The sequence below is a fragment of the Myxine glutinosa genome, chromosome 9, assembly GCF_964187855.1.
Source record: "Myxine glutinosa chromosome 9, kmMyxGlut1.1, whole genome shotgun sequence".
Classification (NCBI taxonomy): Eukaryota; Metazoa; Chordata; class Myxini; order Myxiniformes; family Myxinidae; genus Myxine; species Myxine glutinosa.
The window spans coordinates 68,599,014-68,620,529 of record NC_136269.1 but is presented as its reverse complement, the minus strand read 5'-3'; the positions used below and the strand labels follow the sequence as shown (position 1 = coordinate 68,620,529).

The 21,516-nt window shown below is 42.5% G+C and overlaps 2 protein-coding genes across 3 annotated transcripts in view; one reads left to right on the top strand and one right to left on the bottom strand.

Annotated features, from left to right (window-relative positions):
- Nucleotides 1-18,026, bottom strand: part of LOC137434691 (uncharacterized) — a 28,036-nt gene extending 10,010 nt beyond the window's left edge. The window contains exons 1-2 of the mRNA XM_068127841.2: nucleotides 17,909-18,026; nucleotides 574-705 (exon numbers count right to left, since the gene is read on the bottom strand). The gene's annotated coding sequence lies outside the window, so the exon portion shown is untranslated. The remainder of the gene's footprint in view (nucleotides 1-573; nucleotides 706-17,908) is intronic.
- The window catches only part of LOC137434781 (sodium/potassium-transporting ATPase subunit beta-3-like), an 84,753-nt gene that overhangs the window by 1,622 nt on the left and 61,615 nt on the right, over nucleotides 1-21,516 (top strand). For both annotated transcript variants that reach the window (XM_078784425.1, XM_078784426.1), the window contains exons 2-6: nucleotides 996-1,100; nucleotides 1,486-1,614; nucleotides 10,936-11,040; nucleotides 17,867-18,087; nucleotides 21,447-21,506. In XM_078784425.1, coding sequence (XP_078640551.1) covers nucleotides 998-1,100; nucleotides 1,486-1,614; nucleotides 10,936-11,040; nucleotides 17,867-18,087; nucleotides 21,447-21,506 — 618 coding nt within the window. In that variant the 5' untranslated portion in view covers nucleotides 996-997. The remainder of the gene's footprint in view (nucleotides 1-995; nucleotides 1,101-1,485; nucleotides 1,615-10,935; nucleotides 11,041-17,866; nucleotides 18,088-21,446; nucleotides 21,507-21,516) is intronic.

The following is a 21,516-nucleotide window of genomic DNA, read 5'->3' as shown; positions in this document are numbered from 1 at the left end:
TATTGGTTTCATGCTTGTAATTACTAAAAATTATAATACCTTCCGATTAGGTTAATTTTGTAAATATATTATCGATTCCACTGGCATTGGAACTCCTGCCCTCCACACTCATTGTGGGAGTGCCCATCTCGGCCCACATTCAGCGGGAAATTTAAAGTGGGGATATTTCCACAAAGTGATGTTTCCTGGGACGCACTGTACACCTGGAGATTATTTTGGGATTTCGGCCTACAATAACCATATTTTGCCTTGGTGGACCTCACTGAAAAGTTTTTGCAATGTTAAATTTCAAGAGATAGATTATGAAGTTTTCATGACGTAACTAACGTAAGTTTTCGTAGCATCACGCATCATGTAAGTTTTCCAAGGTCCAATGGTTTGTTTACAGGAATTCGTTCCCAATACAGAGTGGAATATTTATGGAGTTTGCTAGGAATGTCCTTTGACAACACAATCCTACTATTCATTTGAAATTGGTCACTGGCTTTGACACCAATACAATTTTTTATTCTGGACTTTAGGCATCAAAAAGCTGCATATATTGAATAAACAGTTTCAAATGGAGCATCTCACCATCATGGGAGCATTTCAATTGCATCAAATGTGGCAATAAATGTGAATTGTTGCTTCCAGCTTGCCGGCTCAACGACAGAAAATGCCATTTGCATTTTTGCCTCTTCCATTCCTCCCCCCGTTGAGAATCCTCTGTGGGCACAGGCAACTTGCGAGTATTTACAAAATGTTAAGACTGCTAAGGTTTCTCAGTGAAGAAAAGGTGATGATACATTGAGTGAAAATGACTGAATAGTTTGTCGTCCTATTGTTTTTTAAATTTCCAGTAGGTGTGTGAACCAGCGACTCCGAGCACATATATACATATACAGTATATCAGCAGGTTTGTTGGACTTGTTTCAGGCTGCAGACTTACTGATCAACCCTTGTGATTTGTCATTTAAATAAATGCAAATATGTTTGGACTCCATTTATCCCCACAGACATGAACAAGAATGACAATAACCAGATTCAGCAAACAAGCTGGAAGACGTTCCTGTGGAACTCTGACACAAAGGAGTTTCTTGGAAGGTCGGGAAAGAGTTGGTGTGAGTTTTCCTTATAAAAAACGCTTTTTGAAGGGGATGAGGAGCGGCGGGGGTTCAGGGATGACATTGAAGTGGGGAAGGATTATGAAAAAAAAAAGTTTAAAAAGTCGAAATGGACACCAAACAAAAAGTGCAGCCCCCTATCCCCTTTCCAGGGAACGGAACAATTTATCACCTTGTTGGATGGGTTAATGCAGAAAAAAAATCCAATGGAAGACAAAAGTAAACAATATGAGCCATTTATCTGTGTATGTTCATATAAGGTACACAATCAGGTAGCAGGGTTACGGTATGTCAAACTGGCTTTGACACAATGTTTCCTAAGAACCTCGAGATTGGAGGAAGGGCTCACATGGTGTTTATCTGTGTTTGCCTCTCCTCTCAGTCCTCATAACAGTGTTCTACATCTTCTTCTTTGCTTTCCTTGGATGCTTTTTCTCTCTCACTGTTTGGGTCCTGCTCAAGACCCTGGAAGGCCCTTTGCCTCAATATCAAGATCGTGTCGGAAGTCCTGGTATGTCTTTGATTTGAATACATTTTTATTTTTGACAAGACATTTTGAAGTCAATTTTTAAAATGTGGGCATAAAAACATTTGCTCAAGATGACAATTATGGTGATGCAGACATACAGTACACATACAAAACATTGATAGAAACTAGACTTTTCAATATCCTGATGACAGAGGGCAAAACTGTGATTATTTTATGGTAAAGTGAACCGTAACTGCTCCCATAAGTGCGCCCATCCCTCGATTTATGAAACTAGGGCATGCCCGTACTATATCTATATCTAAAATTATATCCCCCCCCCTCTATTTACATGAAATGGTTTGGTCCAAAGCGAACGGCTTGCGAGTACGGTGACAATCCCCCCCCCCCCTCTATTTACATGAAATGGTTTGGTCCAAAGCGAACGGCTTGCGAGTACGGTGACAATCCCCCCCCTCTATTTACATGCAATGGTTTGGTCCAAAGCGAACGGCTTGCGGAGTTTGGTAAAGAAATCGCCATAGCTCGGTAACTACTTGTCCGATTAATATGAAACCTTGAAAAGGCACATCCTCGGGTCCCCAGCAATATACCTGGCAAGTTTCAAGTATATCGGACCGGTAGTTGTCGAGAAACAGCGGTCGCATACACACACACAGACACACACATACACACACACACAGAGATTACTGGAATTATAGATAGATGTATACGTTCTTGAAAAGTTGTACATAAAGCGAAATTCCGTATATCAAACCATATTTTCCTATGGATTTCCATTATATAATTGGAGATGTGTTCCTGCGGGAAAATATTTCTGCCCCAAGACATCACAAAGATGTTTTCCATCGCATCGCTTCTATGGCGAGACAACTTAGTAGCGCTAAAAAGGTGTACCTGCTAAAAAACTACTTTTCAGTTTGTCTTCATTATCGCGTATTGTTTCCGCCGTGCACGTAGCAAACCATAATAATTTCGCGATTTGGCGAAGTTTTCCACATGCTTCAAACCCCCTAACACATCTAGATTTACATATACACTACCGGTCAAAAGTTTTAGAACACCTCAATTTTTCCAGTTTTTATTGAAATTTACACAGTTTAATGTCTCAATGTACTCTGAAATTAAGCATAGAACAAATAAACAATAATTGGAGATAAAAAGAAATCGTAGAATCATTTTGTTTAACAAAATGTAATTTTAATTTTTGACTCAGCAAAGCAGCCACCTTTTACAGATACTAGGGCATGCCCGTACTATATATATATATCTAAAAGTATATCCCCCCCCCCCCTCTATTTACATGCAATGGTTTGGTCCAAAGCGAACGGCTTGCGAGTACGGTGACAATCCCCCCCCTCTATTTACATGAAATGGTTTGGTCCAAAGCGAACGGCTTGCGAGTACGGTGACAATCCCCCCCCCCTCTATTTACATGAAATGGTTTGGTCCAAAGCGAACGGCTTGCGAATACGGTGACAATCCCCCCCCCCCCCCCTCTATTTACATGAAATGGTTTGGTCCAAAGCTAACGGCTTGCGGACGCGGAGTTTGGTAAAGAAATCGCCATCGCGTGCACAAATGCGCAGGAAAGCGAATGAATCGCAAATTAGTTTAAAAACATAGTTTAACGCCCGAGCGAGTTTAACGCAATCGCAAATCGCATCGCAAAGCGAAAGAATCGCAAATTAGTTGTAATTAGTTTTAAAACATAGTTTAATGCCAACATAGCGCCAACATAGTTTGCCGACGGGAAATAAATGAATACGCTCTCAAATGTGCCATCCGAGGCAGAGTGTGTTCGCCACGTTCGGCACACGCGATAGCTCGCTGCTCTCTGATTGGTTGAATCGTTTTTTGGACATAGCTCGGTAAGTAATTGTCCGATTAATATGAAACCTTGAAAAGGCACATCCTCGGGTCCCCAGCAATATACCTGGCAAGTTTCAAGTATATCGGACCGGTAGTTGTCGAGAAACAGCGGTCGCATACACACACACACACACACACAGACAGAGATTAGTGGAATTATAGATAGATAACCGCCAAACACACTCGTGGCATTCTTTCTACAATAGAAATCAAATATTGTTCGGGAAGTTCTTCCAAACACTGTTGCAGAAGTTCCCACAAATGTGTTGCACTTGTAGGTTGCTTTGCTTTCACCCTTCTGTCCAGTTCATCCCAAACCAGCTCGATGGGGTTTAAATCTGGAGACTGTGCTGGTCATTCCCTGATTTGAAGCCTACCGTCTTGTTCTTTTCCTCGAAAGTAGTTTTAACATAGCCTGGAGGTGTGTTTAGGGTCATGATCTTGCTGTAGGATGAACCCCTGACCAACTAGGTGTATACCAGATTACCAGAGGGTATTGCATGGTGCTGCAAAATGCCATGGTAGCCCTTTTGGTTCAAGGTGCCAGTCACTCTGTGCAAGTCTCAATGCCAGTCACTCTGGATCCAGCAAAAGAGCCCCAGACCATCACGCTTCGTCCTCCATGTTTGACAGTTGATGTCACACACTGAGGAACCATCCTTTCGCCTACTCGATGGCGTACAAAAACCCTGCGTGATGAACCAAAGATTTCAAATTTTGATACATCGGTCCATAAGACCTTCTTCCAATCTTCAATAGTCCACTGGCGGTGCTTCATGGCCCAGGCAATCCTCTTTTCTTATTTTGCCATCTTAGCAATGGCTTTCTTTCTGCCACTCGACCTGTCAAACCTGCAGCTCGAAGTCTTCTCTTCACAGTTGAAACTGAGTCTTGCTTACTTCGACCAGTGTTAAGCTGTGCTTGAAGCTGTTGTCCTGTGAGCCGCCTATCACGCAAGCTGTTGACTCTCAGAAACCTGTCTTTTGATTCTGTTGTGGCTTTGGGTCTGTCAGACCTCTTCCTGTCAGAGTTTCCTCCAGTTTCTAATATACTACTTCCTGCAGTGCAATATTGTCCAAATTAATGCTTCGGAGGGTGTAATAACAGTCTGTTCCAATACTGCTTTTATACAGACAGGGGGTTTGTAATCAAGTAATCAGCAGAGGTTGGGACACCTGTAGGAATTGTTTGCGGCAACTTTCAAGGCTTAATTTACTTACATTGCTGCAGAACAGTTGTAAGTTGTTAACCCATTACTTGTTCCCTGAAGAAGGCCTTTTTAGCCGCGTCGCAGACGCTGCTAATAGAGTGCCCTCTGCTGCTGTTGTTGTTCTTCTTGTTCTTCTTCTTCTTCTTCTTCTTGTTCTTGCAGAGAAGACAAAATCTCAAAGCTCCACCCATTTTGGGAGAGGCTTCATATAAACAAATATCCACCATTTTATTAACTCGCATAGCTTTGAGGCCTGTTTTGTAGGCCTGTGGTGTCTTCCTCTCTCACACAGTTTTATTTCAAATCAAATTCGATATATCATTTCATTTTTCACAGTCGCTAACATAGTTTTAGACTCGGTTGAAAAAAAACGGGAAGAAAATCCGATGAAAGTTGCCCTTTATAGAACGAAATGAATTCTCAAAGGCCTGTAACTTCAAGTCCATTGAGATTTTTTTTTTTAAATCGCGACATGGTCAGTCATACACCGCCCGAAATAACAGACGGGAAAATGCCGAGATATATATATTTTGTTTAAATCGCGGCATGGTCAGTCATACACCGCCCGAAATAACAGACGGGAAAATGCCGAGATATATTAAAAATTCGTCCATTTGATGACAATCGTCACGATGAAATATTTAATTTATACGTCGTCACAATAATGTGGAGAGAGGAGCATAGCTTCGTTCACGTGTCGCCACATACGGGAAATTGCCGAGATATATTTTTTAAATCGCGGCATGGTCAGTCATACACCGCCTGAAATAACAGACGGGAAAATGCCGAGATATATTAAAAATTCGTCCATTTGATGACAATCGTCACGATGAAATATTTAATTTATACGTCGTCACAATAATGTGGAGAGAGGAGCATAGGTTCGTTCACGTGTCGCCACACACGGGAAATTGCCGAGATATATATTTTTTAAATCGCGGCATGGTCAGTCATACACCGCCTGAAATAACAGACGGGAAAATGCCGAGATATATTAAAAATTCGTCGCCACACACGGGAAATTGCCGAGATATATTTTCACTTTGCACAAAAATAACATCAAGTAATCGAATCAATAGGAATGTCCTGTGCCTATAACATCGACGTTATAGGCACAGCTGCATCTAGGCATTGTGTAACATCGACGCGGCTTTTGTTTTAATTAAAACTTTTTGTACTTGTTTACAATATAACTGGGCAATTTACATTATTTCCCCATTTTTGCCAACCTAAACTTTTTTTTAACCTCGAGCTGTTTACTGCTTACCTTTGTACCATTTCAGATTATTCACTGGATTTGAATTGCTTAAATTTCAATAAAAACTGGAAAAATTGAGGTGTTCTAAAACTTTTGTCCGGTGGTGTAAGATAATTGTTTTACAGTCTCTTTTTGCACTTGTGCTATGATTTGAACTTGATGGCCTTTTCCCATCATTTTGACTTACTTTTTCTGAAGTTAGAATGTTGAAAAAGGGTGAAATCCTCCATAGTAAAGTACCATGCACGTGATCAACACAATGGACAACTAAATCGAGTCAAGCTTGAACGGCACGGACAATATGGGAAACCAGTACAGCATGAAAAGTGTGTGCAAGTGACCTGGAACAACAGAAAAAGTGTGTGCAAGTGACCTGGAACAGTATGAAAAGTGTGTGAAAGTGACCTGGAACAGCAGGAAAAGTGTGTGCAAGTGACCTGGAACAGCAGGAAAAGTGTGTGCAAGTGACCTGGAACAGCAAAAAAACGTGTGTGCAAGTGACCTGGAACAGCCAAAAAAGTCTGTGCAAGTGACCTGGAACAACAAAAAAAGTGTGTGCAAGTGACCTGGAACAGCAAAAAAAAGTGTGTGCAAGTGACCTGGAACAGCAGGAAAAGTGTGTGCAAGTGACCTGGAACAGCAGGAAACGTGTGTGCAAATGACCTGGAACAGCATGAAAAGTGTGTGCAAGTGACCTGGAACAGCAGGAAAAGTGGGTGCAAGTGACCTGGAACAGCAGGAAAAGTGTGTGCAAGTGACCTGGAACAGCATGAAAAGTGTGTGCAAGTGACCTGGAACAGTATGAAAAGTGTGGGCAAGTGACCTGGATCAGCATGAAAAGTGTGTGCATGTGACCTGGAACAGCATGAAAAGTGTGTGCAAGTGACCTGGAACAGCAAAAAAAAGTGTGTGCAAGTGACCTGGAACAGCAGGAAAAGTGTGTGCAAGTGACCTGGAACAGCAGGAAAAGTGTGTGCAAGTGACCTGAAACAGCAGAAAAAGTGTGTGCAAGTGACCTGGAACAGCATGAAAAGTGTGTGCAAGTGACCTGGAACAGCATGAAAAGTGTGCGCAAGTGACCTGGAACAGCAGGAAATGCATGCTAGGCCAAACAACAAACCATGTGTTGTTAGATACACCCACAATAATGTTATAGGAAATTTAACGTAACATTAAACGATTTGGTTCCCTAATCTATATGTTACGTTAATGCAGAATTCCATATATTGAATCATCGTATAACGAGGGATAGACGTAAACATTTCTTCATTCTGTGTTGGAATCGTAGCAGAAGAATGAATAAAGATCGATAGCAAAACATGCCAAGAGCATAAACAGGACATTTTAACACTTTCTTTTGTTATGAATAAGCACTGACAACAAAAATCAGTTGCCATTTATAGCACGAAAATGGAACAAAAGTGGTTGGGGAATAATTGGGCTGCAGCGTTATCCACCGGACGAGGAACATGCCTTCCATGACTTCAGCGACACTGTGTACACACCCTCTCCGTCAAGGATGTAGCTTTGTGGCTGCCGTTGGCTAAACACTAGCTTATCTGCCTTTTGTGGCTGCCATTGGCTAAATACTAGCTAATCCACCTTTTGTGGCTGCCATTGGCGAAATACCAGCTAATCCGCTTTTTGTGGCTTCCATTGGCGAAATACCAGCTCATCCGCCTTTTGTGGCTACCGTTGGCTAAATACCAGCTCATCTGCCTTTTGTGGCTGCCGTTGGCGAAATACCAGCTCATCCGCCTTTTGTGGCTACCGTTGGCTAAATACCAGCTCATCCACCTTTTGTGGCTGCCATTGGCTAAATACCAGCTCATCTGCCATTTGTGGCTGCCGTTGGCTAAATACTAGCTCATCTGCCTTTTGTGGCTACCGTTGGCTAAATACCAGCTCGTGCCTTTTGTAGCTGCCATTGGCTAAATATGAGCTCATCTGCCTTTTGTGGCTGCCGTTGGCTAAATACTAGCTCATCCGCCTTTTGTGGCTGCCGTTGGCTAAATACTAGCTCATCCGCCTTTTGTGGCTACCGTTGGCTAAATACCAGCTCATCCGCCTTTTGTGGCTGCCATTGGTGAAATACCAGCTCATCCGCCTTTTGTGGCTGCCGTTGGCTAAATACTAGCTAATCCGCCTTTTGTGGCTGCCGTTGGCTAAATACTAGCTCATCCGCCTTTTGTGGCTGCCGTTGGCTAAATACCAGCTCATACGCCTTTTATGGCTGCCGTTGGCTAAATACTAGCTCATCCGCCTTTTGTAGCTGCCGTTGGCTAAATACGAGCTCATCCTCATTTTGTGGCTGCCGTTGGCTAAATACTAGCTCATCTGCCTTTTGTGGCTGCCGTTGGCTAAATACTAGCTCATCCGCCTTTTGTGGCTGCCTTTGGCTAAATACTAGCTCATCCGCCTTTTCTGGCTGCGGTTGGCAAAATACTAGCTCATCCAAAATACTTGGCTAAATACTAGCTCATACGCCTTTTCTGGCTGCCGGTGGCAAAATACTAGCTCATCCGCCTTTTGTAGCTGCCGTTGGCTAAATACGGGCTCATCCTCCTTTTGTGGCTGCCGTTGGCTAAATACTAGCTCATCTGCCTTTTGTGGCTGCTGTTGGCTAAATACTAGCTCATCCGCCCTTTGTGGCTGCCGTTGGCTAAATACTAGCTCATCCGCCTTTTCTGGCTGCCGTTGGCTAAATACTAGCTCATCTGCCTTTTGTAGCTGCCGTTGGCTAAATACGAGCTCATCCTCCTTTTGTGGCTGCCGTTGGCTAAATACTAGTTCATCCGCCTTTTGCGGCTGCCGTTGGCTAAATACGAGCTCATCAGCCTTTTGTAGCTACTGTTGGCTAAATACGAGATCATCCACCTTTTGCGGCTGCCATTGGCTAAATACAAGCTCATCAGCCTTTTGTGGCTGCCATTGGCTAAATACAAGCTCATCTGCCTTTTGTGGCTACTGTTGGCTAAATACGAGCTCATCAGACTTTTGTGGCTGCCGTTGGCTAAATACAAGCCCATCTGCCTTTTGTGGCTGCCGTTGGCTAAATACCAGCTCATCCACCTTTTGTGGCTACCGTTGGCTACATACGAGCTCATCAGCCTTTTGTGGCTGCCGTTGGCTCAATACGAGCTCATCCACCTTTTGTGGCTGCCTTTGGCTAAATAACAGCTCATCTGCCTTTTGTGGCTGCCGTTGGCTAAATACGAGCTCATCTGCCTTTTGTGGCTGCCGTTGGCTAAATACCAGCTCATCCGCCTTTTGTGGCTGCCGTTTGCTAAATACGAGCTCATCAGCCTTTTGTGGCTGCCGTTGGCTAAATACTAGCTCATCCACCTTTTGTGGCTGCCATTGGCTAAATACTAGCTCATCTGCCTTTTGTGGCTGCCATTGGCCAAATACTAGCTAATCTGCCTTTTGTGGCTGCCATTGGCTAAATACTAGCTCATCCGCTTCACATCAAGTTCCCCTACCCCTCTCAGCTAACCGAGTTGCCACAAACCGGTTCAATCCAGATGGGTGTTTTTAGTTGACACCATCACCTTACTGAATGGCGAATAGCTCACCCTTTTTTCCAGGCATTGTTTTTAGGCCTAGCAGGGTGTCACAGTCACCCTCACCACAAGCCAGTGAAGGGTGTCAGTTTAGTCGCCGCCAACTCGACCCTGTTGCAGGTAGCACTGGGTTACATGTTACCAGTGTCAGTCCCAAAAGACTGACCTGACACTAAATTCCATCCTTGATGGAATTGGATACAGATGTGAGGTGGTAGCAGAGGCAGGAGTCCCATTGTTCCAGAACCCCCTTTTTCAAGGCAAAAATAATCTTACGATAATTCACTAAATGTCCGTCGGTCCGTTCCCACGTACCGCAAAAACGGCTGAACCGATCGCAACGATATTTTGGGTGGGTAATCCTGGGACCCCCTGGAGTAAAATAGGCTATATTGTTTTTCCAATTTTCCAGTTTTTCCAAACACGATGGAATAATATTTACCGATATGAACAGTGATGTGGCTTTTATTGAAATTCTAAAAATACTGTTTAGATTTTGATGAGAATTATGAACCTGCCGCGAATGCGGAAGTGGACAGATGACGGCAATGCACGGGTTTCATAATATCCCAATACAACTGTCATTCAATCGTAATGTAAATTCCTTAAACGTTAATCGTGTTAATCGTTTTGTTAAAGTATCAATTGATGATTGGAATTGAGTGAATACAATTACGATTTTGAATTCGTAATTGTATTCACCCAACCGTACGGAACATCACATCAGGATTTAAATATTTGTTTATGTCATGAATGTTGTTAAAAGTTAATTTTTTTATATTAATGTTATTTAATTTTTATATTAATGATCGGAGTTATGCTGTTTGGAATGAAAAAAGATATCGAGTTCAAGTGAATGACGGAATGCCATGACGATTTCTACTTTCTAAACGTGAAATTCGTGAATCGCCATATGCAGATTCGCCATTGACTGGGTACAGAACAAATGTACTCGTTTGTTTGCGAACGGGTACGTTTTTCATGGAAGTCCTTCACGAACTTGCTGTCCATGTCTGACGTGTGACTGAAGGTGCTACAGTAATGTGGAATTTATTGGTTTCATGCTTTAGCATTCGCAGTTTCTGCATTGTCTGTTTGCTTCTGGCCTCCCACCCGTGCATAGCACGGGTATCTCACTAATATAAGTAATGGAGAGAAAGTCTTCAAGTCCTTTTTTACACTGGTTATGTGCCCATACCTCTATGGCCTGAATCCCCCTTGTTAAAATCCTCAGATGTGTCAATGAGGCATGAGGATAAAGCTTGATTGTCTCTTAACCGTACAACAGCAACATATGACGACCAGTACAATTAAAATTTTGACATCAGAAGTCTATTCAGTGAACTATTCAGATCACCAAGCTAGAAAGAACAAATGACTTTTATCTTGAAATTAGCTTTTCCATAACTCCTTTCCATGAGGTTTCCTGTCTTGTTTTCCAGGCTTCGTGATTTTGCCCAAGGCGGATTCATTCCACATTGAATTCAGCTCAGATAAACCAACCAGCTATGAAAGCCATGTCAAAGAACTGAGAACCTTCCTTCAAGGTAAGAAACAGGTAACCACATAAAGACAACAAGAGTGAGAAGTACATTCGATTGGCAAGCAGTTGCATACTACAGTCATGTGAAAAAGTAAGTACACCCCATGTAAAGTTTTGACTTTTTCAACATATTTCAACATACAGCTATTTGATCTTCATTTCAACAATATTGATAGATAAAGGTGATATAATAGAACAAATATCATGAAACATTTACATTTTGTAGTCCATTGTATAATTTAAATAAACATAAATGCAAATTTTGCATGTGGAAAAAGTAAGTACACCCCTACATTTATCACTACTTCAAATACCTAAAATTAGAATCAGGTGCACCAGCTCAGGTGCAAATGATTAGAACATCGTTAGAGAGGATCTTGGAGGAACCGGTCTTATTTAAACCTCAGACATTTAGTTTGGTTTGCTCTTTGTTGTTGAAGTGTGCGGCGTCACCGTGCCGAGATCAAAAGAGCTCTCTGAGGCCTTCAGAAAGAAGGTTATAGATGCCTACAAGACTGAGAAGGGATTTAATAAGATCGCCAAACAATTTGAAATCAATCATTCGACTGTCCGGAAGATCATCTACAAGTGGAAGAAGATTTCAAACAACTGCCAACTTGTTCAGGCCAGGTCGCCCCAGCAAGTTCAGCCCGAGAGCAGACCGCAAGATGCTGAAATAAGTCTCCAAGAACCCCAGAATGTCATCACGGGACCTAAAGGTAGCTCTTGCCACTGTTGATGAAAAAGTGCATGAGTCTACCATTAGAAAGAGGTTGCATAAATTTGATCTACATGGAAGGTGTGCCAGGAGGAAACCTTTGCTGTCCAGAAAGAACATCAGGGCAAAACTAAAGTTTGCCAATGAACACCTAGGCAAAGACCAGCATTTCTGGAACAATGTGCTCTGGACAGATGAGTCAAAGGTAGAGCTATTTGGCCACAGTACCAGAAGACATGTTTGGCGAAAACCAAAGCCAGCATTTGACCACAAGAACCTGATACCAACTGTAAAGCATGGTGGTGGAAATATTATGGTTTGGGGCAGCGTTGCTGCATCAGGGCCTGGGCAGCTCACCATCATAGAATCCACTATGAATTCTTCATTGTACCAGAGGGTGCTTGAGGATAATGTGAGGCCATCTGTCGGACAGTTGAAGCTCAACCGAAGGTGGACCTTGCAACATGACAATGACCCTAAACATACCAGTAAATCCACCAAGGAATGGCTGAAAAGAAAGAAATGGAGGGTTCTGGAATGGCCAAGTAAAAGCCCGGATCTAAATCCCATCGAGATGATGTGGGGGGATTTGAAACGAGCTGTGCATGCAAGAAACTCCTCAAACATCGCACAGCTGAAAGAATTCTGCATGGAGGAGTGGGCAAAAATTTCTCCCAGTCGAGGTCAGTGACTGGTAGACAGTTATAAGAAATGCCTACTTGAGGTTGTTTCTGCCAAAGGGGGCAATACCACCTATTAGAGTCAAGGGTGTACTTACTTTTTCCACATGCAAAATTTGCATTTATGTTTATTTAAATTATACAATGGACTACAAAATGTAAATGTTACATGATATTTGTTATATTATATCACCTTTATCTATCAATATTGTTGAAATGAAGATCAAATAGCTGTATTGTGAAATATGTTGAAAAAGTCTAAACTTCACATGGGGTGCACTTACTTTTTCATGTGACTGTATATACTTTTCAATTGTACACGCATTGAACCCGTCGCTTCATTGACGGTAGTTGATTATGCACTCATATTCTCCCAAAAACAATGTTATGAATTCTTTGATGTTCCCTGGGATCAGATGTTATGTCGTTTTTTCAGATGGCAAAATGCAATTCTCATCGAGTCATAAATAATACACCACCATGAAGGCCATTTTGTGGGTGCCACTACCCCTTTCGGGGTAGTGATAGACGTACAGTCGTGGCCAAAAATATTGGCACCCTTGCACTTTTAAAAAATAACTCACAATTTTCTCTAAACATAAGTTGAAAATGACAAAAGTATTTGGTCTCCACAATTCTTTATTTCACTGTTAATATTACAGAACGTTTGTTTTTGATTCAGAACTTAATATATCCTTTTAAATAAGAAAATAAAAAGAAATGGCGTTAACAAAATTATTAACACACTCGACTTAATATTTGGTAGCACAGCCTTTGGACAAAATAACTGCAGTCAAGCACTTCCTGTGGCCATGAATGAGGTTCCTCCACCTCTCTACTGGCAGTTTGGCCCACTCTTCTTGTGCAAACTGCTCCAGATTTGAAGGGTGCCTTCTCCCAACTGCTGTTTTCAGATCTCCCCACAGGTGTTCAATGGGATTTAGATCTGGACTCATTGCTGGCCACTTCAGAACAATCCAGCATTTTGTCTTGAACCATTCCTGGGTGCCTTTTGAAATGTGTTTGGGGTCATTGTCCTGCTGCAAGACCCATGACCTTCGAAGGAGACACAGCTTTCTGACACTGCGTTGAACATTGTGCTCCAGAATGTCTTGGTAATCTCCTGATTTCATGATGCCATGCATACATTCAAGGCACTCAGTGTCAGAGGCAGCACAGCAACCCCAATGCATCACTGAACCTCCTCCATGTTTGACTGTAGGGAAGGTGTTCTTTTCTTTGAAGGCTTCATTTTGTTTTCTGTAAACATAGAGATGATGTGCTTTACCAAAAGGTTTAATGTGGTCTCATCTGTCCACAGGACATTCTCCCAGAAGGATTATGGCTTGTTAAGGTGTGTTTTGGAAAACCACAGTCGGGCTTTCTTATGTCTCTCAGTAGTGAGGTCCACTTGGGTCTCCTACCATAGAACCCCCTTTCATTGAGTTGGTGACGGATGGTGAGAGTTGAAACTGTCGTACCTTGTGTCTGAAGTTCAGCTTGAATCTGTTTGGCAGTTGATCGAGGTACTTTCTCCACCATACAAACAATCCTTCACTGCAATCTTCGATCAAGTTTTCCCTTGCGGCCACATCCAGGGAGGTTGGCCACAGTGCCATGGACCTTAAACTTCCTGATAACATTGTGTACGGTGGGCACAGGAACATCATGGTCTCTGGAGATGGACTTGTAGCCTTGAGAGCGTACATGCTTGGCTACAATCTCGTGTCTGACCTCGTCAGACAATTCTCTGGTTTTCTTTCTTTTCTCCATGCTCATTGTGGTACACACAGTGACACAAAACAGCAGAATGACTCCTTTTCTCTATTCAAAATGGTTGAATGAGTGATTTCTATATTGTATGCACCTGCAATTCACCACAGGTGAGTTCAATTCCAAAGTAAAGGAGAATCACCTGCTTGAAATGTAATTATTTCTAACAACTTCTAAAAGGTGCCAATAATATTGTCCGGACCATTTTAGGATTTGGGTGTGGAATAAACTAAGATTTAGTAATTTTTTCAGCATTTTATGGCGTAGCCCATCGGGCAAAGACGTCTAGAACAGTGTATGTCTGTCTTTATGTATGAATGTATATATGTATGTACCCTCAAACGTATACCATTCAGAGCTGAGGATCTGGTCACATGACAGGGTGATGGGATTACGTCTGATGTCATTGTGGCATACGGCGGCTGATTCTCCACACTCCGCCATTTTGATTTTTATGCCGTTCCTGCCGAACATATCGTTGAACCTGTCATATATCACAATCGCCATGCTCGATCATCCATCAAATATCAAAAGCATCAGCGTTACGTCTTTTCCAACAAAATGGTACGTACCCAACCCTTGTGGGGTATAACCTAGATTACAGTAGATCTTCTCTCAGTTCTGTAAGTAAAACTTACCTCAGGGATGTCTGGATTCCTCCAAATTTCTTTGTTTAATGTTATATACAGCATTTAGCGACTGTTTAAAAAGCTAATCATGTGTGTTCGTGGTTTATAATATTTTACAAGCCCGGCTACGACGCTGTTAGACTTTCGGTCTTGTTTTGTTTTGTTCCACTGAAAACCAAAGAAATACAAATTTGGATACCAAAAGATTTTTTTATTTCAACAATTTTCTGGAAGAAATGGTGCATTATTTGAAAAAAGTGCAAGGGTACCAATATTTCTGGCGAAGACTAACGTCATCATACTTCACCACCACATTGCTAAATCCGTCATCCCGACGACATATAAGCATGAAAAGAAGTATCATTACTGACATATGACTAATCCAACTGGAGGAAGATTACTGTATTTTTATGGATATACTGTATGTCACTTGCGCTTGATCAACCGGATGAAGATCAGTCATTTGCGCTTCTGTAGGGCTTCACCACTGGGTAACACCTGTCCTCCACAAGTTGATATCTACAGTAAATCGTGATGGGAAAGTTCCAACTCGAAAAGCTGAAGACTCCCTTTTTGGCATACCTGATCTCCTGACAACAAACAAAGTGTTTGTATAAAATGTGATGGATTAGTGCTCTTCACTTCCTCAATCCATGCCAACAAAATATGACTGTACTGGGTGCGTGGACATGTATCTTACTATAATTCACCAAATGTCTGTCTGTCTGTTCCCAGGTACCGCAAAAACGGCTGAACCGATCGCAACGAAATTTTGGGTGGGTATTCCTGGGACCCCTGGAGTAAAATAGGCTATATTGTTTTTCCAATTTTTTCCCAATTTTTCCAATTTCCAAATTTTGCAGTTTTTCCAAACACGATAGAATAATATTTACCGATATGAACAGTGATGCGGCTTTTATTGAAATTCTACAAATACTGTTTAGATTTTGATGATTTGCGTGTGATGTGATTTAACGGATGTTTATATAAATCGTTTAAAATAAAATTTAAAAGCCTTCAATTTCTGATACTTTGCCTTTTCATTTCGGCCTCTCAATTGAAGACCCGCCGTTAGGACTGTTGCTAGTCTCACGATAATTCACCAAATGTCTGTCTGTCTGCCCGTCCGTCTGTTCCCATTTACTGCAAAAACGGCTGAACCGATCGCAAGAAAATTTTGGGTGGGTAATCCTGCGACCACCTGGAGTAAAATCTATATAAATAAAACACAGTTTGTGTGTGTGTTACCTATAGACTCCTAAACGGAGAGGCTCACGCACTTGATTTTTGGCATAGACATGGCCAGTGGGCCTGGGAAGGACATGGCCTACCTAAAAATGACCTCCGATGACGAGATCCATAATTTTATTCTTAGTTAACGTAGCGCATTTCAGCGAGGAACATTATACATTGAATCTCAGCCTGTGCCAGAGCAGCTCGCTGATTCGCTCAGAGCGATCACGTGATGTTCCATCCTCGCCACCAGACTCGCTCACGTACTTGATTTTTGGCATAGACATGGCCATTGGGCCCGGGAAGGACATGGCCTATCTAAAAATGACCTCCGATGATGATCCATATTTTTAGCCGCGTCGCAAGACGCTGGTCATAGAGTGCACTCTGCTGTTGTTCTTGTTCTTCTTGCAGAGAAGACAAAACCTCAAAGCTCCACCCATTCTGGGAACCATAGCTCCACCCATTGTGGAAGAGGCTTCATATAAACAAATATCCACCATTTTATTAACTCGCATAGCTTTGAGGCCTGTTTTGTAGGCCCGTGGTGTCTTCCTCTCTCACACAGTTTTATTTCAAATCAAATTCGATATATCATTTCATTTTTCACAGTCGCTAACATAGTTTTAGACTCGGTTGAAAAAAAACGGGAAGAAATTCTGATGAAAGTTGCCCTTTATAGAACGAAATGAATTCTCAAAGGCCTGTAACTTTAAGTCCATTGAGATATATATTTTTTAAATCGCGGCATGGTCAGTCATACACCGCCCGAAATAACAGACGGGAAAATGCCGAGATATATTAAAAATTCGTCCATTTGATGACAATCGTCACGATGAAATATTTAATTTATACGTCGTCACAATAATGTGGAGAGAGGAGCATAGCTTCGTTCACGTGTCGCCACACACGGGAAATTGCCGAGATATATATTTTTTAAATCGCGGCATGGTCAGTCATACACCGCCTGAAATAACAGCCGGGAAAATGCCGAGATATATTAAAAATTCGTCCATTTGATGACAATCGTCACGATGAAATATTTAATTTATACGTCGTCACAATAATGTGGAGAGAGGAGCATAGCTTCGTTCACGTGTCGCCACACACGGGAAATTGCCGAGATATATATTTTTTAAATCGCGGCATGGTCAGTCATACACCGCCTGAAATAACAGACGGGAAAATGCCGAGATATATTAAAAATTCGTCGCCACACACGGGAAATTGCCGAGATATATTTTCACTTTGCACAAAAATAACATCAAGTAATCGAATCAATAGGAATGTCCTGTGCCTATAACATCGACGTTATAGGCACAGCTGCATCTAGGCATTGTGTAACATCGACGCGGCTTTTGTTTTAATTAAAACTTTTTGTACTTTTTTTCCTCCGACTGGACACCATACCACCCTGCAGTCTTGTTTATTCATATTTAACTTAGCACATTTCAGCGAGGAACATTATAAACCGAATCTCAGCCTGTGCCAGAGCAGCTCGCTGATTCGCTCAGAGCGATCACGTGATGTTCCATCCTCGCCGCCAGACTCGCTCACGTCCCTCCCTCCCCTCCCCCCACCCCTCCCGTCCATTTGCCGATGTTTTAAAACTACAATTCCTCTGTAGGTTAGCTCTTCAGATAAACTTCTATTTCTACAGATAACAAGAACCCCAACAACAACAACAACAACAACAACAATGGAAGCTGTTGTTGTGGACCTGCGACATGACCAAAGGCATGAGACAGTCGAGTTTCAAACATATTGGCTCACACAGATATTTTTGTGCTCATACAGGTAACAAGTACTCCAACACCACAGGAAATGAAACTTGTGTACCTGGAGTGTATCGTGACCAGCAGCCATTAGATCAAACTCCAATGACAACAGGAGAATCAAAGCTTGTCCCACCAGCTTGTCCATTTTCTTCAGACCTTCTTGGCCCCTGCTCTGGGATAGACGACCCCACATTTGGCTATGGAAGCAGCAATCCCTGCATCCTTATAAAGATGAACAAGGTAGGATTAATCTTCAATATAATTTATTGTTCATTTGACATTCTGATCAAATAAATGAGTTAGTAATTTAAATAAATTGGGTACTTTTAAAAGACTAACTACTTGTATTGGGAAATAGAAACTTTCTTGTGTTAAAGAGAATGAGTAAAAGTGTCGTATTTATAACCAACCTGGTCCACCTTCCATGTCTGCCGCCTCACACTCGTTCATCCTATTTTTGTGTAAACATTGACTTGGTATACAGTCATGGAATGTGTTTTGTGACAGAGGTTGAAGGGCACCTTACTGTGAAAGAACATCTATTATTACATAAACGTATCTGGCACAAACAATATTTGTCCACGAGCTCCCCACCCCCAAAGTTTGCTCCAAATATGCTCTCTCTATTCCCCACAACCCCCACCTCCACCCCTTAGTCCTTTCCTTCCCAACTCTACTACACTCATTTTTATCTGGATAAGATAATTTTAAGTGATTCTTCGCCATTGAGATAAAGGGCCAAAAATATGATATACAGTGGCCTGCAAAAGTATTGTTATGTCTGGGGTAGAGCAATATCTAGAGCCAGGTAGATCTGAATAGGTAACATGCTTCGACTGTCGCGATAGGGAATCTACCTGTAATACGTTCTGTGTAGTCCGGTTTGTCGGGTTAAGATGTATACCTGTGAACATACCAGGATGATTGAGTGTTAGATAGTGTAGGGATTAAAAATAAACCCCTGTGTGTCACACCTGGTAATCAAACCTTTGTCCCTTATGGCAATGCACACCAACATAGACACTTAGACAGGCCCTTAACGCAACATTAAATAATTCCCTTCCCTGAGAAGGACTTCGGAAGAGAACAGGCAAGAGGCCAGTTCAGGGCACCGCCGCATGGGCCGCAGCCAACTACACCTCCGGCAGGCCTCGAGTAGCACGAGCTATGACCACGCTACAGGCCTGTGATTCGGTGGAGGGCACTGATTGGGTGGCGCGCCAAGGCTGACGTCACCGCCGCAAGGTTATATAGGGGCGCGCCGAATGACATTTTCCCTCTTGGAGATCCAGCAGTTCGTCTTGCACATCCGGCTCTTCTTGCTTGCGCAGCTTCCTCTGGCAGCTCGAACTCCTGTCTTGTGCTCTCTGTGTTTTTCCTCTTGGTCTTCGGAGGACCTGGTGGTCTTGGCTCGCCATCTGCGTGGTGCTTGGAGCGGTGCTTTCGGAGCGAGGGACCTCGTGGTGTGCGATCGATTGGAGCTTGGAGCAAGGCCTGGTGGCGCGCGAGCGGGGCCGAACGGAGCCGTGTTTGGACGGCAGACAGTACAAGACGACAGACGAGATAAGGCTGCACCCACACCCCACATTCACAACCACACGACGTTTCTTTTCCTTTAATTCATTCCTGTGTCTTGTTTCCGAAGTGAGGTGTGTGGGATCCAATGTAGGATTTAGTTTAATTGATTACCGTCGCGTTTCCTTGTTTCGGGTTCCGTGGAATAAATCTCTATTTTTGTACGATAAATCTTGTCATTCGTGAGTACCTTAATTTCCCTGTAGCTGCCGTCGGTTCACCAGAAGGTAAGCGCTTTTACCACAGATTTCCACTTCCCTTCTTCCTCCCGCGTTTTATAGCCGAATCCGAGTTGGCCGTCGCCTCCATTAAAGCTGTTCTGGTCTTCCGCTGTCCCTGGTGTTAACCGGAAGGGTCCGCGCAACAGTATTCAACTCCTCCACAAAGTTTTCACATTTTGATGCCACCTGCGCTCATTTCATGATGTTTTCAAATCAAACTTAACACATAGAGTCTTCACAAACTATTCCAAAGTGATAAAGCGAAAAAATGCAGATAAAATGTGAATAGGTTAGATTAACAGGGAAAATCAGATGATTCTCAGTTGCATCAGTATTCAATCCCTTTGCCTAATTAACCCGAAATCACTTTCGGAGCAAATTATTTCTATTGACAGATTACAAAACAAGTGTTATAGGTTTCACCTGTATGTCATCATTGGCTTAACGTAAAATTAAGCGACCCCACCTATCTAAATTGTTTTAAGGTGCAACTCAGTTGGTCAACCAACAAAGCAAACATGAAGACCAAGGAGCTTTCAAAAGAAGTCAGACATAAAGTGGTGAAGAAGCACCATTCAGGAGAGGGTTATAAGAAGATTTCAGTCAGTCATTATCCCTTTGAGTACGGTGAAATCCATCATTAAGAAGTTGAAGACGTATCATACCACCCAGACTCTACCCAGATCAGGTCACCCATCCAAACTAAGCAGCAGGGCATGCAGGAAACTGGTTCAGGATGTCACTTTAAATCCAACAATGACTTTGAAAGATCTGCAACGCTATATGTCCGAGATGGGGGTCAGTGTTCACCAGTCATCAAAATCCCATTCCCTTCACATAACTGGCCTCCCTGGACAGGTGGCAAGAAATAAACCATTACTGAAAAATACGAATCTAAAGTTTCATATGGAGTTCGTGAAAAGCACTTTGATGATGCTGCAGGCATGTGGAGAAACGTTTTGTGGTCAGACGAATCAATAATTGAACTTTTTGGTCTGAATTAAAAGCGCTACGTTGCGCTCAAGCCTAACAATGCGCATCACCCAGTCAACGCCGTCCCAACTGTCAAGCATGGTGGTGGTAGCATCATGTTATGTGGTTGCTTTTCATCAGTAGGGACTGCCAAGCTTGTCAGGATTGAAGGGACAATGGCTGGTGCAAAGTACAGGAGAATCCTTGTTGAAAACCTGCTCGAGTCGGCCATGAATCTGAAACAGGGTCGGGGATTCACATTTCAGCAGGACAACGATTCAAAGCGCAAAACTAAAGCCATACTAGAATGACTGAATAAAAAGAAAATATATGTTCTTGAGTGGCCCAGTCTCGACTTGCACCAAATTGAACATGGACAGATTATGACAAAACTTGGTGGATGAGTTGGGTAGTTGACAAGAACAAGGCGATTCGATTTTTGTTTAGGCCCGAATCCAGATCCGGCCCATCAGTGGATACAAAACGAAAACTGTTCAGCCTGGCGGAGGTATGTGCTCTCCACCGAGTGCTGTTCTCGTTTTTATTTTTTCCCCCAGTTATCATATTCCACTTTCTTCCCTGTATAAACATAATATATTGAGTTACGGTTACATCATGCCGAGTTAGTAATATACATACGTCACTATCAAAGAGTGATCATCATGCTCAAAATCATTATCAGTATGAAAATTACTGAACAGTACACATCATAGATTGGACGTGATCACTAGATCGTTTTATAGTAAGTTATGCTGCTGTGGCCGCTTGCTTGTCTCGAGTAAAAAGATGTCTAGACACTGAACCTACATGTTGTGCTTCCATAATTTTCAGATAATTGGGTTCAAGCCTGGCACGACCGTGCAGCCCGCTGAAGTCTCTTGCTCTGGCAAGGTACGGCTTT